Source organism: Pinus tabuliformis, chromosome 5_2 (genome assembly GCF_031772625.1).
Source record: "Pinus tabuliformis cultivar Carrire ecotype Pingquan chromosome 5_2, CPIR1, whole genome shotgun sequence".
NCBI classification, from domain to species: Eukaryota; Viridiplantae; Streptophyta; class Pinopsida; order Pinales; family Pinaceae; genus Pinus; species Pinus tabuliformis.
This window is the reverse complement of record NC_142306.1, coordinates 810371301-810396492: the sequence shown is the minus strand read 5'-3', so window position 1 is coordinate 810396492 and position 25192 is coordinate 810371301. Positions and strand designations below refer to the sequence as shown.

Below are 25192 nucleotides of genomic sequence, written 5' to 3'. Positions count from 1 at the left end.
ATTTAAATAAATAAATAAAAATTTGTCTAAATTTTTCTTTTAAATTCATTAATAATTTTTTTTAAATAAAAAAATATTAAATTTTTTTAATTTTTAATCTTTCTGTTTTTAAATAAAAAATGTAAGCTTAATAGAAAATACTTTTTTTTAAACCAAAGATACATATTTCTTTATAAATTTTAAACGTTTTTTTATTTTTTTTTATTTGAAAAGACATATATTTTTAAAATTTTCATATTTTTTTGTTTTTTTTATAATCAGTTTATTTTTGTTTTTTTGTTTTTTTAAATGTTTTTAACATTAATTTTACTAGTTTTTTATTTTTATTTTTTTTTTGTTAATTTTCTATTTTTTTTAATCTAGTTTGTGTTTAATTTTTTAATTTTTTTTCTAGTTTTTGTTAATGTTTTTTTTTCTACTTTTTCTTAATTTTATATAATTTTTTTATTTTTATTTTCCAAATTCTTTTATGGTTTATGAGATCATTTTTTATAAACATTTTTTTATTTATTTTTTTGTCTTTTTTTAAATATATTTTTATGTTTGTTTTTTTAAGTAATCAACATTTAAAAAAAGAAAAATAAAACAACTTGAAAATTCGTTTAAGTAATCATAATTTAACAAACAAACAAAAAAATTGGACATAATAAATTTTTAAGTGTGAAAGATAAGCCCTCTAAAAAAAAAGTATGCTGCATCAACACGTTTCAAAATCAGCATGAAGATCACTAACATTTAAAAACAAATATTTATATTTGATACATAAGAAAATTTAAAGTGTCAAAAATATGCTCCCAAAAAAAATAAGTGTATTTTGCATCACCACTTTTCAAAATCAAGTCACATTTTTACTACCCCTACGAAACGGGTAATCGTATCGGTTATTTAAAGTGCCAAAAACTATGCTCTAAAAAAATGTGTGTTCTGCATCGCTCCTTTTCAAAATCAGGTCAATTTTTTGCTATCTCTATGAAACGGATAACAGTATCAGTTCTCGTTTCAAAATTTACATTGTTCTTAACATCCATTTCGTAGGCCTTGATTTTTCTCGAGCATGCATATGCAAGAAACATCCTGATAGCTTCCATTCTGGCAATGGGAGCAAATGCTTCTTCAAAATTGACTCCCTCAACTGTCCTGCTCCCCTTGAACCCGTTATGAAACTATCATCTTGCTCAAACTATATCTTTGTTAATCGTAGACTTGTGCCATATACTGTTGCATAGGCTCCTCATCTTCAAATTTCTAGGAGTCAATACATTGAATTGTTCAGAATAGTGTGTCATTTAACGAACCTTCTTGACTCGAGTCATTAACCAAAGCAGCTACTGATTCCTCACAATCTGTTACGAATCGTGAAAGCATAATTGTTGGGACCTTGTTTCCTTCTTGCTTTTCTTGCTCATCTTGTACTTGTTCATCATGTACCTATTTTCCTTTCCAAACCTTCTTATTCTTGTGGTCAAGCTTTTCATTCATCGTTGATTCCATCTTGCACCTGCAGTTACGAGTTGTGTCCATAGTTATGACATTTGTAACATTCGATGTTTTTCATTGAAGATTTTGTTTGGTGTCTATCTCGAAATCTTGCAAATTCGCTTCTAGTGTTTTGTCGATAATAGTTGTACCTATCTGAAACTTCACAATCCCTAGCCATATGTCCAAAATTGTTACATTTGTAACATTCGACATCATCTCTCAAATGATCAAACTTGTTGATATTATGTCAAGTTCTGGAATATCCATTTCTAAAGGATCTCTTGGAATTATATTCGTTCCAAACATATATGCGATATTTTGTTGCTCTATGTCCAAACTTTCCATATGAATAACAATGACCATAAAAGATAGGTTCATACCTGGACAGAAATCTTCTTCAAGGAATTGTCTTCCAAGGTTCTTCTTGAGAACCTTGATCTCTTGATCTAGCTGGGAGATCTACCTGCTTGGTAGATTTTGCATATCCATCTTCTTTAGTTGTCATCGAAGAACTTGACTCCTTTTCAAATTTTTCTTTGTAACCAAGACCAGTGTTGTCGCTGCATGATCATTGGTTGCTAATGAGTTCTTCCAAAGTCTTTGAGTTGTTGGCATAGTTTTGAAGAGTTTTTGTATTTTTTACTTCCTTTCTTAAAGAAACAATTTCATCTTCCAATGCTTCTCTTTCCTTGTTGCTTTCCTTTAATTCTTTCCTGAGTGATTCTTCAATTCGTTTGTATTCTTCAACCTTGATTTTAAGATTTAGGACATGTTCCCTTTCTGTCTTTAATTTATCTTCATGAGTGTTGACGTGCTTCTTCTCGGCCTTGAACTCTTTGACAACCCTGATTACTTCGTTTTGAAATTCAACCTCAGTCATTTCTTCTTTTTCGTCTCCTTCTTCGTCAAGTGCCTCCTGCTTATTGTGCTTGGCCATAAACAATACTCTTCCATTGAATTCTTCTTTGTTATCACTGTCTTCTTCAGATGAAGAGCTATCTTCTTTGGAGAAGAAACTTTTCTTAACTCATTTCTTCTTGCCTTGCTTGTTGAACTTCCTAGATATTTTCTTTCCTTTCGTAACAACCTCATTTTTGTGAGGACATTTGGCTTCAAAATGCCCAACCTCACTACAATCAAAACATATTAATGGAAGTTTACCCTTGAATTTTCCCATACCTGTTCTCATCCTCCGAGTGAAGTAGGCAAACTCTTTCTTCTTCATCTTCTTCCTTTTCCCCATCCTTACAATTGCAAGTTTTTGCTTTCGGAGTCTGCTTGTCCATATTATTCTTCTTGGATGCGGCAAATGTTGTTGCTAAGTGAGACATGTCATCCTCTTCTTCAATCCTCATCTCATATGCCGTAAGAATTCCAAGCAATTCATCTCTGCTGAGATTGGTCAGATTCGATCTATCTTCCAAGACAGATACCTTAAGGTTAAATCTTGTTGGCAAGGTTCTAAGGATCTTTCAAACAACAATTTTCGTTTCAACAAGTTCTCCCAAACTTTCCAAAGTATTTGTTGTTTCATCAACATGTTGAAAGTATGCAGCAATATCTTCATCTTCCCTCATTTTGAGTAGCTCAAATTTTGCCCTGAAAATTTGAAGCTTTAACTCTTTCACCTTTGAGTCACCTGCACATATATTTTCAAGCTTGCCCCATACCTCTTTAGCAGTTTTGCAACTCAATACCTTAAGATAAACAGATTCAATAAGCCCATTGATAATAAGATCTTTAGCCTTTGCATCATATACCATATTTTTCTTACCTTGTTCATCCTGGGTAGGTGTGAAGCCTTTGTCAACGATTTCCCATACTTCGTATCCTTGCGCCAGCAAATGAACCTGCATTCTTCCACTCCAAAGTGCATAGTTATTTCCATTGAACAAAGAAACTCTATTCATGGTATACTCCATGATCTCCTTCCAGTTGTTAGACTCCTATTGAAGGAACCAAGCTCTGATACCAATTGTTGGAAACACTGAGAGGGAGGTGAAACAGTATTCCTTGGCAATTAACACTTTTAAATATTTTCAGAGCATTAGTTAATCTTCAATTATTAATAATGTTTATGCAGTGATAACAGTAAATTAAAGGACATAGTAAGCACAAGAAATACCAAGACCATGACCAAGACCCTTGACACAACAACCTCTCCAAGACCAAGTCACAAGCCTTCTCGATTTAACTTCTTCCTCCTTGAGTCAATGATAGTCAAACTTCTTCCTTCTCTCACAAGCTCGGCTATCCTTCAGATTGTGGTCCCCTGTTTTAGATCTGCAACTTCCCTGCCTCATAAACCCTAGCACGTGTGGTTGACCAACTTTGAACCTTGATTTATCTTTGCTCTAGATGGAGACTTCTTCTTTGGCAACTCGGCTTGAGATCCACCTTATCTTTTACCTTGATCTGACCTTCAAGTTTCATTGTCATACCTCAGCTTCTTATGCAGTGGACAACATCTATTCATCGCATGTGTGGAGTGGATCAACCCAAAACAGATCAGAAAATATCCTTGATTATGTTCCTCCTTCCTTCGCTTGGTTATAGGCTTCCTTCTTCATGAACTTCTCACTTCTTTCTGCCTTTTTATCCTTGACTGAAATTTTGTCTTCAAATGAAGGTCGAGCTACCTATATATAGTGGTTTGCTCATCAAAATGAGTTGACATCTCCCAGTGACAAGGCCAACATGCCTTTCTAGAATTATCTTAAGGCCAACTTCAAGGTGACCTTGTGACATGGTCTTGGAGGGTTCACAAATTTTCTTTTACAATAAATTACATGCCCAAATGGGTCTTTCATTTTTGACATTGACTCTATAGACTTTATGACATGATGACTAATCCTAAAGGCTCACAATGGGAACCTTAACTAAAAATAGAATTCCTTGAACATGAAACCCATGACTCAAGCATTAGAAAAATAAATTTATTTTTATTCTTTACATCAATTATATAAAATCATGATTACACATGTCATTATGAAGACCAAACCTAGTTACACTTTTCAACACTTTGACTTTATTTGACTGAAATAAAATTTCTTTTACAATATGTAACATGCCCCAAATGAGTCATTCATACATGACAATGACTTAATGACTTGTAGACTCAATGACAAGCCCTGCAAGCTCTCAATGGGAGCTTGAACCATAAAATAAATTTTCTTGAGCATGAAACCCATGCCTCAAGTACAACAATAATAAATTTATTATTCTCATTTCCTTAAATACATAAAATCGTGATTACATATGTCATTATGAACACCGAACCTAGTTACATATTTCAACACTACCTCTTAACTAGGGAGGTATTCATAATCCATACAAGGTACTTGGACATTCTCAACAATTTTCTTTTCCAATAAATTACATGCCCAAATGGGTCTTTCATTTTTGACATTGCCCCTATAGACTTTATGACATGATGACTAATCCTCAATGCTCACAATGGGAGCCTTAACTAAAAATAAAATTCCTTGAGCATGAAACCCATGACTCAAGCGTTAGAAAAATAAATTTATTTTTATTCTTTACATCAATTACATAAAATCATGATTACACGTGCCATTATGAAGACCGAACCTAGTTACAATTTTCAACACTTTGACTTTATTTCACTGAAATAAAATTTCTTTTACAATATGAAACATACCCCAAATGAGTCATTCATACATGACAATGACTTAATGACTTGTAGACTCAATGACAAGCCCTGCAAGCTCTCAATGGGAGCTTGAACCATAAAATAAATGTTCTTGAGCATGAAACCCATGCCTCAAGTACAACAATAATAAATTTATTATTTTCATTTCCTTAAATACATAAAATCAGGATTACATATGTCATTATGAAGACCGAACCTAGTTACATATTTCAACACTTCCTCTTAACTAGGGAGGTATTCATAATCCATACAAGGTACTTGGACATTCTCAACCTGAAGAATTCATAAGAAGAGTCGGATTGGTAGCCTATATGTTCAGCATCATATCAACCAGCATTGTCACATAGCAAGGCCTTGACTAACAATTCTATCTCTCTATGGGATTAGAGAACAATGTTGGCGAGACCAATCACTTATAGACACCATCATCATTGTCTCTCAAGGCATATACACCACTAGGGTGTTCACAGGGTATGTCCTTTCAGGACTATTCTTATCTTGGATTCCCAGTCAAAGAATATTGATCCTCTACGACTACTCTTATCTTGGATGCCCTACCTCATCCTCAAAGGGTATCAGATGCCAAATTCTTACCCAATCCTCCATTCTTTCTTCCAAAGTGAAGACAAGAATGATGTGTCTATCTCTCCTTCTCAAATAGGGAGGATATACCCATTCCTATGAAGGACTGTACCTTTTAAAAGGAATGTACCCAAGCTCCCTCTTAACCAGGGACTTGTCCAAGCTCCCTCTTAACCAAGGACTTGTTTTTAACAGCATCTTTCTACCTTTGGTGGAGATCAAGGGACCTTTAGCTACTTGTAGAGCTCCTCCTTTTGATGTCATGAATTTCATCTTTATCATTATGGGGCCTTCATCTATTGGGACTTCTTTGTAGGGTGTCGACCATCCATCACTTTCATTCATAAACCATATCAATCGTGTCATCCTTTCTTTCATCAGAAAGTCATCTACTAGTCCATATTTGGCTTTTCTTCATATAGCTACCTTTTCCACATCATGTTTCCTTTAGGATCTTTCATCCCACCACATGAGTACTAGTTGTAGGTGACATCCACAACTCTCTTTCGGTAGCCCTGTATCAGCCCATCTAGATATTGTTCAAAAATAAAAAATGAACATTAAATCAAAATTACCTTTTGTGATGGCCCTTCATCATGACATCTGCTTGTTGCAACATCAACATCCTGCATACATATTGACACATCTCCAAGATATTCAATGTCAAGGGTCTCCTTCCTTTCCAGACTTCATCAGAGTCTTCATACCTTTTCCATGGAGATGTCATGGTCAATTCTTCTAGTCATTGGATGTTGATTTCCTTTTCTATGTGACCATAGTTGCATCTTTCATTATCTCTTCTTTCTTTCTTCACATATTTCTCCCTAGGAACTTCCATCCGTAGTTCCTTCATCTTTGTCAACCACCTTATATTCCATATGAGGACATATTATGTTGATTTCATTTAGTCAAAATACGTGAATCATGCCTTCATGCATCCTTTCAACGAAAGAGATCCCCTTCCTTTGATCATACTCATGAGATATATTCACCCATGCTATCTACAACCACATGATGACATGACTTAATTTATCAAACATATGCATGCATGCCTCTTTTCTTCTTTGGTCATCTAGACTTCCTTCGGCAGTTTTCTTTCCTTAATTGAGAGTACTTCATTCATCTTGACCTGGATTGATGTCTCTACAGTGTCACAAGTCTTCATGCAAAACTAATAGCTACAAGTGTATCAATGTTTCTCAAAAAACCTCTAGTGATGGTACAGGTTCAACCTTTGCTTGATGACTAGATTGCTTCAACTTTGCTTCCTTAGTTCTTTCAAACGTCTTTGCAATGAATGGTCCTTTTTCAAAAGTTAGATCCTTATATGGTCTTCTTTTGATTGATTGATTCTCAGAGAACAAATGTATATGAGATTGGTGACTGCATTCTTTTGTGCCACAGGGACTCGGTCACCATAGAATTGAACTTGTAAAGTAGAGTAGAGTAGTTATGTCACAAGGACATGTCTTGAAGATGGGATTTGTGCTATCATAGAGATGGAGGGATCTACACTTCAGATTTCAACAAGCTCGATTTTTTGATTGTGTGTAATTATACGTATGTCTAGAGGATGATAAGATCTATGAATCAAAATTTTACTAAGTTGAGAATCGGGTCTACGTATGCGAGAAGATCAGATCTTAGGAGTGAATTCTAACTATGCCTCCTTTTCGAATTTCCTTTATCACTTTTGCTAGGAGATTTAAGTTCTTGAATGGAGAAAACAATTGAACTTACCTTAGAGTCTCAATTCTGTGGTTGCTATTGTAGGTTTGACTTCTTGGAATGATGAAAATAGTCCTTTTATGATGCCTAGAAGCTCACTTTTCTTGTCAACGATTTTGACCTTCCTATGGTTGAAGGATTAGGTCTTCGGCCTCCTAGATGTAGGGACCAGTGCATATCTTTATATATATATATATATATAGGCCTAGGTTTATTATCTTATGGAATATAATCAAGACTTTTGTCCACCTTGTAATGGTTTCAACCTTCAAAATATTTCGTTGCCTTGGTTATGGATCTAATAAAAGAATTGAACCCAGAATTTGATCAAGTCTACTTATTGATTTCCTTGGACTTGGCCCTTGAGTATCCCTTCTCCTTGATGTCTTATCCTTTCTTTGATACTTCTTTTGATAGTTCTTTTTCAAGTTGCCTTTCCTATACTTGTCACCTTAGCTCTAATACCATGTTGAGAAATCAAGGGGTAGCAAGTGAAAGTGATTTCTCTGCTTTTCATAACTGCTTGTGGTATATTTTTAGTTAACATGATTGGCTTCTTCTTGCACTTGTTTATTATTGGTATTTTCTTCATCAAATAGTTACCAAACCATAAAGAACAATAAGACAAAGGACATAAGATGTAGGCGATCAGCCAGGGCCAAAACGTCTCCAACTAAGAGGAGAACCCATAAGAATTCTTCTCTTCTTATAGATCTTCAATTAACGAATTCCAAGACTTAGACCCTTGACCAAGAACCCCTCCAAGACCAAGTCAAAACACTTCTTCCAATTAGCACTTCTTCCACAAAGTTAACGCTTGATCAAATTGAATACAACATTAATGACTTCGGCTCTTCTTCACTTTTCATCCCCTATCAAAGGTTTGTAATTTCGGTCTGCCTATAGTCACTGAAACTACACACGTAAGGACTAAATAGGACAAATTTACAAGACTTCTCTTCTTCATTGGGGATGATCTTCCTTCCTTGACAACTCGGCTTTACTAACTGGTTCTTGACACCTTGTTTTCTCGACTTCTTGAGATGACTACAACTTCGACCTTTGTTGCCACTCCTTTTCTTCTCTTATTTTCGTTGGGTTTACACGAGCTTCTTGTGCATTCAACAAACTTGATTGACGCCCTAACAAATGAGGTCAAGCTTTCTATTTATAGTCTTCATGTCATTGCTTGTGGGTTGACTAGACACTATCCCTGGGCTGACTTGTTACTGTTTGGTAGTCTGACATGTTGCTTAAATCTTGGCAAGGTCTTGAAGGGTTCTTTGACTCTATTTCACTCAAATAAAATTTCTTTTACAATATGTAACATGCCACAAATGGCTCATTCATACATGACAATGACTTAATGACTTGTAGACTCAATGACAAGCCCTACAAGCTCTCAATGGGAGCTTGACCTATAAAATAAATTTTCTTTAGCATGAAACCCATGCCTCAAGTACAACAATAATAAATTTATTTTTCTTATTTCATTAAATACATAAAAACATATTTCATTATGATTTCCGAACCTAGTTACATATTTCAACAGTATGCACATGAATATATGTGTTTTTCTTTAACATTTGAATATTTTATGTGTTTTTGGTTGACCAGTTTTTTGGTCTGATTTTCTTACCAGTTCTAGTCGAGTTTTGATCGATTCCCGATCCATCGGGTCTACCAGTTCGATGACTAGTCTGCTTCTGGTCACATTTGTTCACATATTAAATCTATTGTTCATAATGTGTTAAGTTGCTCATTTAATAGCTCAGAGAAAGATTGAAAAGAAAAGTATTTTATGTCCATGAATGTACTAAATTGATTCACCCCTCCTCTCAGTTTTGTTAAGTTTCCAACACTCCTTATAGAGGTGAATCAAGAATTCACTTGTGCACCCTCTTCTAAGAATTTAAAAAACAATCCCCTACCTCCATTATTATGATACAAGTATCAAATTAGTTTGCAACACACAAAACCCACTTTCTCAACTTCTCCTCACCATGGCGGCTCTGATACCATTGACTCTTATCTAGTGAGTGATTAACGGTCAAAAAGATGGTTGATGACATTATTTGTTCCACATCAATCATCCCGACTATATGCCATGATACTCGTTTCGAGTTGCTATTGGTGACACTAAGTGGATGCATGTGACTATAGACACACGTGCAATTTGCTTGCTTCATATAAGTTAATTCTATTTTGGGACAAACAACAATGCTTGATATGACCAGAAAGGGAGGGTATCAAAGTAGATACAAGGTAATGATACATATTACTCAGATATATTCCCCTCCTTTACATCTCATCATCTACTTTATCAAATAGAATAGAGTGATGATACTCAATGATCATTTTATGTTGTTGAACCCAGGGCCATGGGGGAGCACCACCCCTCCCCCCTGAATCCACTCCTAAAGCACGGTTCGAGACAGAGCAGATCGAGAGCGACCTATGAGCACGCTCCAGCAAAAAAAATTTGCTCCCTAGCTTTCTTCGCAAACACGTTCTAAACGCAAAAAAAAATCAAAGAAACAAGAATTTTTGAGTGGGGCAACCTACTATTCAGGCCTATGGCGCTAGCATTGATATGCAATTCATGGTAATGTTAAATTCTAAGTGAAAGTGACATTCTCTTTTAGCTTTCATTTTCATCCCTTTACTTAAGTTTTTAACATTACCATGAAATGACTCAAGATGTTTGAGAGTGGTTCTGACCTCAATGGATTTCAAATGCAGAAAGAAAAATTTTAGATCTCACTCAAAATCCAGCAGACTTATCAGTTTTTAAGGATTTCAGGATTTGGGAGATTGCAATGTTTCCATTGGATTTTGCCATGTAGTAGGGTATGTAATATAGAATGTGTATTTAGTCAAGAGCACCAAGCCCTCTATGTACCTTGATGTTAGTGACATTGGTTGTCGAACTCCTCTATCATGATCCTACTAAAAATGTACCCATCACTCAAACAAAATCTTGACTTGCCATGCTATAATTTTTTCTATCTTAGGTTAATGCTTAGAGGGTCATATGATGACAAGGATCTCAAGATGGGCAATGATTTTGATGATATGTTGGTATTTGTTGTAGCATGATTTTTTTGGATGTTAGAGGTCATCTAAAGCCTATTTGTTGATGTATTTTCGGTTTAGAGATGGATTGCACTAGATGTCATTTTGGTTATGTGCACCGTTATATGCTTTATAAATGAGAACTTTTAATTTGTGGACTCGTGGTTGATGAAGATTATAACTACTGGAAGAATGATGTTATATGGTTTATTCCATGTTTTTATGCATTGTATCACTAATTCATCATTTGACATGCTTTTGTTGACATATAACTATATAATATTTGCTTCAAAAATCGCTCCCATCCCAAGAGCTTTTGAAAATGTCACTCCCCGCTACTCCTTCCCACTCCCAAGCAGCCATGGTTGAACCAAAACTTAGTAGGCTAAGATAATGTGTGGTAGATTGATTCATGGGAGGCTTGCCATTGGAGGCTTGCCATTGGATATGCTTTAACCTCTATCTCTAGGTTCCCAATATAAGATAGCATTACCAACTCCACTAGAATCTGGAATAGACTGCACTGCATTTTAACTAAAAGAGAATGACCATAGTATAATCAAATGAAAGGATACAATGACCATTTTCTTAACACATACTTAAATCATGCATACTGTAATAAAGAATTAACCATTTTCATATCTTCAAAGATATGTAGCTATATCTTCGAGTACATCTTCCCTTCTTTGTTACTACCCAATCATGAAGAGACCAAAGTTAGTATGCTTAAAACCCAAAGGCTAATAATTATAAATTAAATGTATACCTCCATTAAAATATTTGATGCCATTGGCAAGAGCTCTTCTCCATACATAATCTCTTGAGAATCAAGGTCTTTTGAAAGGCTTAGGTTCTCCAGGTATAATTTTGCCAGGAAAACAGCATGAGCTACACGGTCTGCAAAGAAAAGCCCACAACATATGAAAATGCAAGAAGTACAAAGGAAAAAATCGGTAAGTAAAATTATGTGGTTAAAAAAAAGAGAGCTGTAAGGCATACTAAAGCAGGGAATATGATCTCAAAGAACGTGAATATGATTAAAGCACAGTAAAAGTAGTTATAAAGGGCAACAACCAAGAAACCACAGACCAAAATAGAAAAGCAATGTTTATCCTAAAATCAGCAACTGTCTGCCGCAGACATCTTCTACCCTCTGATTTATAGGACTTTGTATGTTGACTAAAATGTAATCTTGCATTTTCTTAAAAGAAGGCTCGTATCCAAGACATAAATGTCAAACAACATCTATGGATGCAAGAAAAGTAGATATGACATCCTTTCCAACATGCGTCTTGGACGTGCTTTGGTGATATGGTCAGAAGTAGATTCAACAGACAAATCTATTTTCTATTATTTATATTAGGTTATGAAAGAAAATAATCAAGCTGTGCATATGCAATATCGCAGAAAATGAACCCTGATATATAGATGCAACAAATTGTTATTTGAAAATTATAATAGACATGATATGATATAATCAATATTGACCAACATCAGTACAATAGAGAGTGTAGAAATTAAATGAAAGCAGATCCGTAAATTTACCATAAAACAATCACAACAAATAATGTCACACTATGAATCACCCATGAACCAGAAAATAAAATGAAAGCAGTAAAGCTAGAATATCACAACATGGGTTCAATGTAAATAATTGAAGCCATTTCTGAAATATCTATGTGAACTAATTTTGGCTCTTTAAACATCAACTCAAGTTGGCAAATAGAATAGACAAACCAAGACATCCTGAAATATCAAACAACATTAAATTATTGTCAAATATTTAACAGTAATAACTATACAGTGGCAAACATAACTAGAAATAGAAATACACAAAAACACAAAAATGAATGTGCTAAGACAGCATAAATGTACAAAATACATCATATTACATAATTATACCATACCCTGATAACGAGCTCTGTATATAGGCTACCAAGTATAGGACAATGCCCATATGAATGATATGCAGAGAATTCCTTCAAGAAAGCAAGCAACATAATAGAACTTAAAAATAGGACCTTAGAAACCAACTAAAGTTGATTAAATCCAAACCTCTCGACAAGAAAACCCCCATCTACAAAACTCATTAACTGAAACAATATAACGTCCATACAATAATCTGCAACATATCAAAGCTTGAGAAGGATGTATATGCAATTTAATTGCAGAAGACTTTCTATTATGTTTGGGAATACAAGAAATCATTGTCTATAGTTTGACCAAGACACTAGTTCAGTCAGCACAAAGTAATGCATTATATAATCTGCAACAATAAGCTACAGTAGCCACAAAATAAGACAACTGTTTCTCCTAATATTTATATCTAACTGGAGATGAAACCCCAACCAATACAAAGTAGAAGAAAGAAGAATTATTGCTAACAATCAGAAACACATTACCATCATTCGATGCAGAATGCATCATATCGAAGTGCTCCTCGACTTGTAAAACTGCAATTGTTCTCCCCAGTCCCTTGACCGCATCACCTGGTGATATTTGAAAACAAATTTCACGGAGTTCTTGAAGAAGTTTTGACCTTTGGTGTGGCTCAATGTATTGCAAATACTCTTCTACATCAGACACAAAGCTAGCCAAATGTCCAAATCTGTAATTGACCAAAGATAATTATTTTAGAATGCAAAACAATATATACATTTCAACAATCAATTTTTACATCTCTTTAAGAAGTGAAAATTACTTCATCTCTAAATAAGATGGAGTATTCCAAAAGTGGAGCAATTTGTTAAAGAAATAGGAATAGTAAAACACATTTGTGAAATGAACAAAGTTCATTTAGTATACAAAAATCCAACATAAGGACAGTTAGCAGACATCCATAAAGGACAGATATATATAAAATAGTGAACAGTGTTATAGGAACCGGTGGAACTGATTTGGGGGTCAAACCGGTCCAGTTCGAGGTCTGGAATTAGAAATGGCCGCTTCAGTAACAAACTGAAACCAGCCTTTTTTCGTTGAACCCACTGGTTTTGTACCAACTGGCCAGTTCCATACAATTTGACCAAAGATATTCCAAATGCAATTAAAAAAAAGAAGTCCTCGAGTGGGGCAGCCTAACATTTAAGCCTCTGGCCCTAGTATTTACTATTAAATTCTGATTTGCTTTAATTGCCATTTTTCCAGAGATTTTTACATGAATGACAAGTCTGCCAACAAATTGCACAGTGATAGCTCAAAGGCCTAATTCTCTATCAAATCTAGATAAATCTCGTACAAGTACTTCAAGCCATATAGTTGATGAAAGAAAAGAAGCCTTGAGGTTCCTGTTTTGTTTGGGTGTTAGGCTGTTACTGTCATTTTATGGCACCTGTTTGAGTTGGAAAGTTATAGCTGTCCATCTGATATTTTTTAATTCCCATCATAATTTTAAGATTGTGTGTTCCTTGATAGTGCCACACTGCTGAAACAGGAGATTGAAAGATTCTGATGATGGGAATTAATGTGTTTAGTCAACAAAAGGGCCAAGAGGCTATGCCTCAAGTGAGCGCATTCTAGCCTAGTTTGATATGACAGAATCTTTACATACAAGTCTATGATAGAAAATGCTGCCTAATCCATCCATGTGTCACCAGGAGACGAGGTTCTAAGCGTGGAATATCAGTATCATTGTTGAAATTTCACCTACAAGCTGATTTTCCCTTGAAGGACTTTTTTCAAACAACTAGTCAAACTCTGATTCCAGTCCAAAAAAACTTTCTCAAATAATGTATTTAAACAAAACACATACAATCTGATTTTTGTGAGCATAAATACAAATGACTAAAATATGAAATTTACAGCGGAAATAAACAGTAAGCATCACACATTTGACACAAGTATTTTGGGCCAAGCCCCTCGAAAAACTCCAAAGGGAAAACCAGTCAGAAGAAGAATTTTTATTAATAAGGTCATAAGAGAAATTCTGAGTTTACAGCTGATTACAATTTCCAGCAAATAATAGACAAACTTATCTAGATTTGTGCGCCTGCAGCCCAACACACACAGAAAGTCAGTTTGCTTCCTGCAGTATGGTCTGCCCCTAATTTATTACTGCGCAGCCCCTAGAAATTTGTAACACACGCAGCTGTATGGACCCTCAATTTGCATGCTGAACAGTAGCATTAAATGCAGTACAGCCCAGACATTTAATGCATGGAAAATTGCATCCTGTTCTCTCAATTTATGTGTGCCTTAATTGCTGTATGGCCTGCTGCAGTATGGCCTCCTGTACCTCCAATAAATGCTGAAAATTTCCTTGGGATGCATGCCCAATTTTTGGCTGTAAAATGCCTTGGGATTTGTGCCCTTACAAAGCTGACTCTTTTCCTTTCTCCTCAGCTCTTCTCTTCCTCTTCTCAAAAAGTGTGCTTCTTCCATTCCTTTTTCTCCTTTTATTTTTCTTTAATGATCAAAATCCCTAAACCTAGATCTCTATGGCTGAGATTAAATCTCACCATCTCATGATCAATGGCCATCACTTAATGTCACATTGGGCCCACTTAGGTGACCCAACTTTATAAAGTTACACTCACTTTATAAAAGACACTTTTTAATCACTAAATATAAAAAGTCACTTTCAAACTTCATAAAGTGTCTAGAGAGTGAAATTCGATCAGTCACTTCTGCATGCTAGGGACTGCCAATCCAAAAGTACCTCCCAAACTACAAAAACTAACATTCATCACTATATGTGAATCAACAGAACTTACAAAATATAGAGTTTTTAACTAACTTTAACTTTCGTTATAATATTTTATATCCTCTTTTCATTTTAGCCATGGGTACACATAAAGAACTTTCCTAACAAACAAGCAACAATGAATATTTTACACTTGGTTTTAACTACAATTGTGTTGTTTTAAACTCATGTTCCAAGATCCCTAACATTCAATGGTTTAAAATTTACCTCCGGAAATACTCCAAAAATGCCTGCATAAGCTCTCCATTATCTGTCTTCCCAAACATAAGTCTACGTTTCTCTATTTCAATGTTTGCCAGAAATGGTCCTCTTCTAACTTCATGGACATTATTTTCCTGAAGCTTTTGAATGAAGGAGCGTACATCTGATACACGTAAGTCAAACTGCAAATACAATTTGGCAAGGTAGAACTATAAGGAAAAATAATGCTAAAGTCTCAAAGTCAAAAAGATAACATTGCAACAAAGATTTGATTCAAAGGAAGCAAAACTCAACTAAAACATGCTATGTATTCCACAAGTAAAATATTAAACAAATCAGCGAAGAACAGAGAATGGCTACCTCTTCCTCCCTTAGGCTAGACGAAAGGCATGAATTTGGCATGGCATCTGGTTCAATATAGTTTTGAGTCCTTATATCCTTGATGTTGCTAGCTGAGCCATCTTCCAGCGAGCAACTAAGATATTGTAAAAATGCTTCCCAATCATCTGAGCTGTATAACGCATTGTCCATTTATAAGCACGGTATAACACATTGTCCATTTATAAGCACGAATAGGATGTCACCAAGAGGTAGAATAAGCAGAATTATGCCCAGAGGATTAAACAAAAAAATTAAACGGTACTGTTACAGATGCACCAAAGCAGGACTGGACAGACTCAATGAGTCAAGTAGAAGTGTAAAAATTAAATGTTTATACACATCAATATGCTTCCAAAGATAACAGTAGTGGACAAGGCTCATACAAAATATATTGAGATACATAAAAAAGCAAAAAAAATAACTGAAAATTCACTCAAGAAAGAAGAAAACAAAGACCAATGGATTATAACCAGGTAAATCTTGGGAAACAACACATTGGAACATTATAATAATGTACAAGCATGGCACTAAGCACACTGAAAAAAAAAGGTCACCCTCTCTCTCTCTCCCTCCCACCCCCCACCCTCTCTCTCTCTCTCTCTCCCTCCCACCCCCCACCCTCTCTCTCTCTCTCTCTCTCTCTCTCTCTATATATATATATAGATACAAAGGAGGTCTCAGGGTTAAGTCCCCAGGCTGGCTATTGCAACCATATGTCAATACTTGATGTCCTTGCCAGGTTAGGCATATTGTAGTCTACATTCACGGTTTATCCTGGTTACCACCCATTCAAAGCAGTGAAGTCTCAGAAAGTTTCCCTGGAGTGATTTTCTATATATATGCCTTTAACATTTATGATATAAAATCTACATTACTGCAAATAATTTAGCCCTAGAAATGGCGAAAATCCCAATCCAAGTATATGAAACAAGAATAACATTAAAAGCATGTACTTACATGTAAGAGAGTATATCCAACGATCCACAATTGACAGAAAAGAATCTCCAAGATAAAATAGACCAATATCCACACATCAAAATTCATCCATAAAGCTCCAATTCATCCACTAGAAAAAGTTTGAAATTCTCAATAGAGAGAAGAGATCCAATCCAAAGTGATGATGAACAAATGAGCTCATCACACTTGTATTGATACACAAATTAGGAGTTTGAATTAGCTTCCTTGGCCTACATAAGCCCCAAAAATAAAATAATGTTCTCATAATTCAACTTTTGGTGACAAGCCCACCAAACTAGCTCATAAATGAAAAAGTAAGCCTCTCAAGAGGTCAAATAATAATCTATGCACGTCATAGGACCCTCTAAAAGGCCTAATGAGGTCCATGGGTGCCACAATGAAGAGTAGGGCCCTAAAAAGCAGTGGACAAGGGGTTGGCCCCTTGTAATAACCTGTGGTGCTCCAAATGACATGTGGGGGCACACAAGTGTCCTCATGGGTCTCCAAACAAATTGAAGATACCTGTAGATCACCTGCAAGAGCTAGGATGATTGTGTAGGTGGTGCCACATCATCGTGCAAGTTCTGGATCATCTGCCAAGTGTGTGGTGCAAATCTGGGGCTGACTGAGCATGATGGATAAGGTGCATCTTCCTCGTCCAATAAGTGAACCACAAGCAATCTTTGAATGGCTATAGGGATCCATGGAGTGTTATATGTTGCTATGGAGGCCCATGGCTCTCAACACACACCCTACATGTGCCAATGTAGCCCTCTAGAGGATTAGGACCCCGTATAGGGAGATCAAACCGAAACGGAGACCATCTGCAATCCTACATAAGATCCAATGCGTCCCCTAGCCTTCCAGTGCAACAAGTCATTAGAGAAATGGAGTAAATGAGCTTACCAAATGATGGACCACAGGTGGGGACTTCATAATGGTTTGCCCTTCCCTAATGGCTTCGAGATGTGCCAATGTCTCCAAAACTCCAAATGGGGTTAACCAATAATCCAAATAAGTGGTTTCTACTTCTAAAGGGGGTAATATAGTCAAGGTACCTCCTTCAAAAGGTGGTGGTATGTGACAGATAGTTGTATGAAGTAGGGAATGAGAAGGGGCAGCCTTCAGTCACATGCTAGGGTACAAGGATATCTAATAAGAGGGAAGCCCGCACTTGGGTTTATAATGTATAGGAGGGCGCAATCGTGGTACATTTGGTGCCTCGGCCTTGATTTTTCCACCCGTCTTTATATGTCTTTTTCCTTTTTATGATTTTCTTTGATTAATTGCTAGGGACTCAAGGGGTAAGAGCATGATGTATAAGATATAGCAGTGAATACCCCCTTTTAAGGTGGGGCAGTTCATTGCCCACTAGGGATTGGGACAATCATGGGTTCCTATATGATGAAGGAGGTTCATAGAACTTGTAGGAACCAAGGTGATGGCCATAATGATTGGGTAAAGCTTTCATATTGGCTTTTTCCCACGTGCTACATATGTTTGTCTTAGCCATCTTTTGCATTTTGTGTTACATTTTCCTGTTGAATGTGGCCATATATGCCTTTATCTTTCTTTTCAGTTGCATCAACCTCTAGGTTTCATTCCAGGCCATGACCCAAGGTGTGGGCAAGGGGAAGGTCATGCTAACCCTATGCAGACGCAGTGGAGGAATTTGGACCAGGGTGGGAGAAGTAACGAATGGGGTAATAATGAATGAAAAGATGGTAATATAAGTGGATAAGCGAGTGGACCACAAAACCAAAATCGGGGTCTCCCATGAAATACCATCCCTAGAGCCAAATGGTCAGTAAAAGAGATCCCACGGGACTAGAATCCAAGGTTAATACCTAAAACGGGTCTAGGGGACAAGTGCACAGACCTAGCCCATTATTTCTGTCAAATCCCCCCATTAATCCATGCTCAGAAGTGTCCATGATAAGCAAACTACAATACTCAATTTCCAAATGACAAGGCATACCTTTAGGTTCGGGAGGTCGACCTTCAAACCTACGATCATGGTAGATGGGCGAGGGACCACATGGCTAGCTCAGGTGGCGAAGAAATGGCACAATGAGCTAGCAAGTGGCTGCAAGGGGTCACTAGCTGCCGTCAAAGGACCATCTTTGGAGAAAACAAATTTCTCCTAGAGATATTACCCACAAAATGGTGGGTAACAAATACCATGGGTCAATACTATGTGTTCTCTGTTGATTTTCCCATGACACTCGAGAATCTGGTTATTGTTGTGGTTATTGTTGTAATTGTTGTGGTTTGATTTTCCCTTTGTAATTGTTGTGGTTAGGGAATGGCAATCAAAGGAACAACAAAGGATAGAGGAATGCTCCCGCTGCTCGATACGGAAATGGTTTTTCCTCCCAAGAAGCCGAGAAACTCCAGGTATGAAGAAACTAATGTTGTATAAAAGCAAAAAAAAAAAAAATTATCTTATTTCTGCCCTCACCACCGCCTCTCCTCTGAATACATTGGATCATTGGTTGATTGATAGTGGTGCCTCAAGGCACTTCACTCGGTACAAGGAGGCCCTCTCAAACTTGGTTGAAAAGAAGACAAATACGGAGTTATACTTCGGGATAATTCCACTTATCCCATAAAACGAATTGGGATTATCACTCCACTTAAATCACGGTCAAAGCCTACATATACAAGAAGTGTTGTATGTACCTGATTTGAAAAAGAACCTGGTCTCTATTTTTGCAATGGAAGATAAAGGTTTCAAGGTGACATTCGTTGATGGGAAGGTTCGTGTTTGGCAAAGGAACCCGAAAGATGCATTTACACATGGATTTAGGGTTGAAGGTCTCTATCAAGTTGGAAGAAGTATGTTGGGAGCAATGACTTGCGATACTACTCTTCAAATCAAATTATGGCACTGAAGATTTGCTCACCTTCATTACAAAGCCTTACCTGATGTAAGGAAGATGGTGACAGGTATGCCCAAATTCAACTTAGATCATGAAGGAGTTTGTCAGGGTTGTGCAGCTGGAAAACATAAAAGGGACCATTCCCCGCAAGTGAAAGTCACAATATCGATATTCTTCAATTGGCCCATTTTGATCTATCAGGTATGTTGCCCATAACATCTTTGGGAGGATATTTGTACTATGCAATTTTTGTCGATGACTTCTCTCGCAAAACATGGATTACGAAGTGTTCAAATGGTTCCGCTCTTTCAAAGCCTTGGTCAAGAATCAAACAAGGAATAAGATCAAAATATTGAGGGCTGGTAATGGAACCAAATGAATCAAATGAATTCAATGACTATTGTAGAGAAGTTGGCATTAAGAGGGAGAGCATTACTGCATATACTCCTGAACAATATGGTGTTGCCAAAAGGAAGAATCGAACTATCATAAAAGCCACCTGTGCCATGCTTCATGACCAAAGCCTATCGAAGTTCTTATGGGGAGAAGCTGCCAACACCGCTGTGTATGTTCAAAATAGATGCCCACATCAATCATTGGACTTCAAGCCACCCGAAGAAGTTTTCACCGATAAGAAACCTAATGTTTCTCATTTTAGAATTTTTGGTTATCCCATATATTTTCATGTGTCGAAAGAGAAAAGAAACAAGCTAGATGCATCTAGAAAGAAAGGTGCTACAGTGAAACTTCAAAGGCATATAGAATCTATGTGCCTAGTCAAAGGGAAGTTGAATTGAGTCATGAGGTCACTTTCAATGAAGATTTTGCTCTTAGGAAACTCCGAGATCTTCCTATCCCTTGGAAGGGCAATGATGATGTTGATGCAGGAAAGCGGGATGAACCTTTGTTTGATGATTGATGCGAGATGTGGAATGTCCGATGGATCCCATTGATCGACCTCCTAGTGAGCCCTCTACTTCAAGAAAAAGACCTTTGTGGCTCAAAGATACTCTTGAAGATGTTGAGAGACATGTTGCACCAAGAGGAACATTTCGTGAAAGTAATAAGTCGAACAAATACCAAGGTTACTTAGCTGCCATGAGTACCATTGTACAATCTGAGCCATGTACATTAAAAGAAGTTGTGAAGCACCTAATGTTATGAAACCAGCTCAAAAAAAATATAGAAAAGATAGATCAACGCCTTAGAATTCAGCCTCTTCAGGGGGGGCCACCGCCTTTACATTACACAAATGAACAATTCTTGGATGATTCAAATCACAAAACCTCATTTCTATATATAGGAGTCTAAGGTGTCACAATATAACCAAGTCGACCTAACAATAATAATATAAAAGCACAAAAATAACAATAGAGGGATTATATGGGGCACAGTAATAACAATATGGGGACAATACGGGCACAACAATATTAATAAGGGATACAACTACAATAGTAATGGGGGAATCATTAGTATTATAGGGACCCAACATGCCCCTCTCCTTCAAAAAAGTGTTGTCCTCAACGCTTAAGTATTTCTGGATGCTTTTGTATAAAATTATCATCCTCCCATGTGGAACCTTCAGCGAATAAGTTCTTCCACTTGATGAGATACTCTGAAATTGATCGATTTCGTAGCTGTCGAGTTCATGTTTCTGTCACTGCTTCTAGTTCCAATATAATTTTTCCTTCCTCGTCAAGTTCTGGCAATATTGTTTGAACTGGGAGCTTGTCACCTATAACCTTCTTTAAACATGAAACATGGAAAACTAGGTGTACTCGAGAAGCCGCAGGAAGCTCCAATTTTTATGCCATAGTACCAATCTTTTGCAACACCTTGTACGGACCATAATACTTTGGTGATAATTTATTATCCTTCTTAGCTTGCTTGAGGGACATTTGTTTATATGGTTGTAGCCGTAGGAATACCCAGACACCTACATCAAAACTTCTTTCACTACGATGTTGATCTGCCTGTTGTTTCATTCTATTCTGCGCCAAAATGAGGTTATCCTTTAAGAGTTGGAGAACTTGTTATTGATGCTCGATGTGATGTTCCACTGCCTGAACCTTAGAATTTTCTCTTAAATATGATATGATGGATGGTGGCTAATATCCATAAAGTGCCATAAATGGGGTCATTTTTGTTGTTGTATGAAAGTGTGTGTTATACCACCATTCAGCTACAGGCAACTGTTTGACCCATTGTGTCTGTTTATCAAATACAAAGCAATGAAGATATCCTTCCAAACATTTGTTTACTATCTCACTTTGCCCATCAGATTGAGGATGATAAGATGAGCTATGAGCTAACTGAGTACCAAGACAAGAAAATAATTCTGTCCAAAAATTTCCAGTGAAAATGAGATCTCTGTCACTTACAATAATCTTTGGGTTTCCATGTAGCTTTTGAATTGTTTCCATAAATGCAGTAGAAATTGTACTGGCTTTAAATGGTTGTGATAATGCACAAAAGTGTGCATACTTGGTAAGTCTGTCAACTACCACCATGACGACACTCTTTCCTTCAGACTTGGGTAAACCTCTAATAAAATCCATTGAAACCTCCTCCCAACGTTGGCTTGGAATGAATAAAGGTTGTAATAGACCTTAGGTCTTAATTGTTTCAACTTTATTTTGTTGGCAAACCAAACATTCCGCCACAAACTTTTGAATACCCGATTTAAGGCCATCCTAAAAAAATTCCTTCTGAACCCTGTGGTAGGTTTTTAAAATTCCTGAGTGCCTTCCTAAGGGAGAAGTGTGCAATTCCATAAGAATATTTTGTTTGAGTTGGGAATTCTTACAGAGGTATAAGCGATCTTTGTACCATAACGAATCATTTTTCTAGCTAAATGTATCAGATGTATTGGAATCTTGTTGTAACTTTCGAATAAGTGCCCACACTTCTTCGTCATTCTTCCATTCCTCCCTTGCTTCGTTTATCCAATCTGGTTGGATAATAGAAATGGCGCACAACAATGCTTCCACATCCTCATCTTTTCTTGAGAGTGCATCTGCCACAACATTTTGCTTCCCTTTTTTGTAGATGATTTCAAAGTCATAACCCAACATCTTTGTGACCCATTTTTGTTGCTCTTCAGAGGATAATCTTTATTCTAAAAAGTATTTAAGGCTATCATGATCCGTTTTTACCTTGAAGTGTCTTCCCACTAGGTAGGGTCGCCATTTCTTACGTGCATGTAGTATTGCCAACATTTCCTTCTCATAAATAGTAGTGTAAATACTTTCCCTTGATTGGACGACTTTCGGAAGCAATGGGTCTTTCATCTTGCATTAAAACAGCACCAATTCCATTTCCTGAAGCATCACATTCCACAATAAAGGTTTTTGTGAAGTCCGATGTAGCTAAGACCGGTACTTGGCACATTGCCTCTTTAAGATGTTCGAAGGCCTTTGTTGCTTCTGGAGTCCATGAAAATGCATCTTTCTTCAATAATGTTGTTAGAAGTGCTGCTATTCTCCCATAATTCTTAACAAACTTGCGATAATACCCTGTCAACCCAAGAAATCCTCGCCGATGCTTTATGGATGTGGGGATTTTCCATTCCTTAATGGCTTTAATTTTGCTAGGGTCTACCTTAACACCTTCATGAGATACAATATGACCCAGATATTCCACTTCTTGTACTCCAAAAAAACATTTGGAGCTTCTTGCATATAATTGTTTCTCCTCCAATAGTTGTAGCACCCTATCAACATGTTCAACATGATCCTTCCAAGACTTGTAGATTAGTATATCATCAAAAAATACTAACACAAATTTTCTATGGAAGAGTTTGAAAATGGAATTCATCAAACCTTGAAATGTAGAAGGTGCATTGGTAAGGCCAAAAGGCATGACCAAAAATTCATAATGACCCTCATGAGTTCTAAATGTTGTTTTCGGAATGTCTTCAGTCTTCACTCTGATTTGATGATATCCTGAACGAAGATCCAACTTGATGAAGTAAATTGATCCATGCAATTCATCAATGATAGGAATGGGAAATTTATCTTTAATAGTGAGCTTGTTGAGCTCCCTATAATTCAGACACATGCGTCATGATCCATCTTTCTTGTGCACCAATACCACTGGCGCAGAGAAAGAACTTTGACTAGGTTGAATTATACCAGCCTCTAACATTTCTGCAACCATACGTTCAATTTCACTCTTTTGGGCATAGGGATATCTGTACGACCTGATGTTTGGAGGAACACTTCCTGGAATCAAATGAATAGCATGATCTTGATCACGAATAGGTGGGAGACCTTTAGGAATCTCAAATACCTTGGAACGATTATCCAAGACTTTTGGAGATCTAGAGAAATAGGTGATTTCAATGTGGAAACATCTAGCAAACATAATTGTGCAATTACACCTCGTTGTTCCTTTTTTAGAAGTTGTCATACCGTTAGAATTGATTATCTTTCCCGGTTTCCATGCAATACCCCTTAATTCAACTTCCTTTCCTTCCGCAGAAAATTTCATGAAAAGTTCTTGAAAATTAAAAGCTATTGTACCCAAGTATTGTAGCCATTGGACTCCTAGTACAACATCAACACCTCCCATTGGAATAGAAAGCATTGGGCTATTCAATACATATTCTCCCATGGATAGCTTGATATTATGGCACTTTCCAGAGCAAGTTATGGTTCCTCCACTTGCAAACATCACTTGACACTCTGGTGCTGGATATAGGAAGCGATTCAATTCTTTTGCTCTCTTACAATGAATAAAATTGTGGGTACTTCCTGAATCAATCAACACTATTACCTTTTTCTTCTTGATATGTCATTCTATCTTGATAGTTTGAGTAGTGGTAATTCTAGCCAATGCATTACAACATATGGTTGGATTCATTTCTTCCTTATCTGGGGTTTGTTTCTAGAGTATATCCTCTTCTTTTGACATTTCTTATTCCTTTTCTTCCTCCTCTTCACAATCTATGTAGAATAATTTCTTCTCAGCACACTTATGACCTTTAATGTATTTGCTATCACAACTGTAACAAAGCTCTTTTGCTCCTTTTTTCTTCCAATTGTTGTGGTGTCAACCTTATAGGTTGTGGAAGGCTAGGGGCAACAACACTTCCATCTTTATAGTTGTAAGTGGTAGGCTTCCTGGTTGCCATAATTTTGCTTTCCATTTCTCTTGCTAACCTGAATGCCTTCTCCAATGAATCAGGTTCCCAAAGGCAAACCTCATGTTGGATATTATCCTTTAAAGTCCATATAAACACATCAATCATATGCTCCTATGAAATATCTTTTACCCTTATGTTCAATTTTTGAAACTCTTCAATGTGCTCCATCATTGAACCCTTTTGTTTGAGACTTATCAATTGGCTAAAAAAAGTGTTGCTTTTTGTATCATCATAATGTGTTGTTATTTATTCCATAAAAATTGCCCAAGTGACAATTTGTTTACGAGAGCAACGCCATCGATACCATACAAACTGATTTGGTTCCAAATATAAAGTTGCAATACGTACCTTTTGTGTTTTGCACATTATGGAGATCGAAAAATTGC

The 25192-nt window shown here is 36.5% G+C and overlaps 1 protein-coding gene across 2 annotated transcripts in view; it reads right to left on the bottom strand.

The window, feature by feature from the left end:
- LOC149161781 (Tetratricopeptide repeat (TPR)-like superfamily protein) overlaps positions 1-25192 on the bottom strand; it is a 288843-nt gene that overhangs the window by 180102 nt on the left and 83549 nt on the right. For both annotated transcript variants that reach the window (XR_016261890.1, XM_089437040.1), the window contains exons 8-11: positions 15801-15951; positions 15447-15622; positions 12940-13145; positions 11304-11434 (exon numbers count right to left, since the gene is read on the bottom strand). Coding sequence is in view for 1 of the 2 variants with exons in the window: in XM_089437040.1 (XP_089293166.1) it covers positions 11304-11434; positions 12940-13145; positions 15447-15622; positions 15801-15951 (664 nt within the window). In the remaining variant the exon portion in view is untranslated. The remainder of the gene's footprint in view (positions 1-11303; positions 11435-12939; positions 13146-15446; positions 15623-15800; positions 15952-25192) is intronic.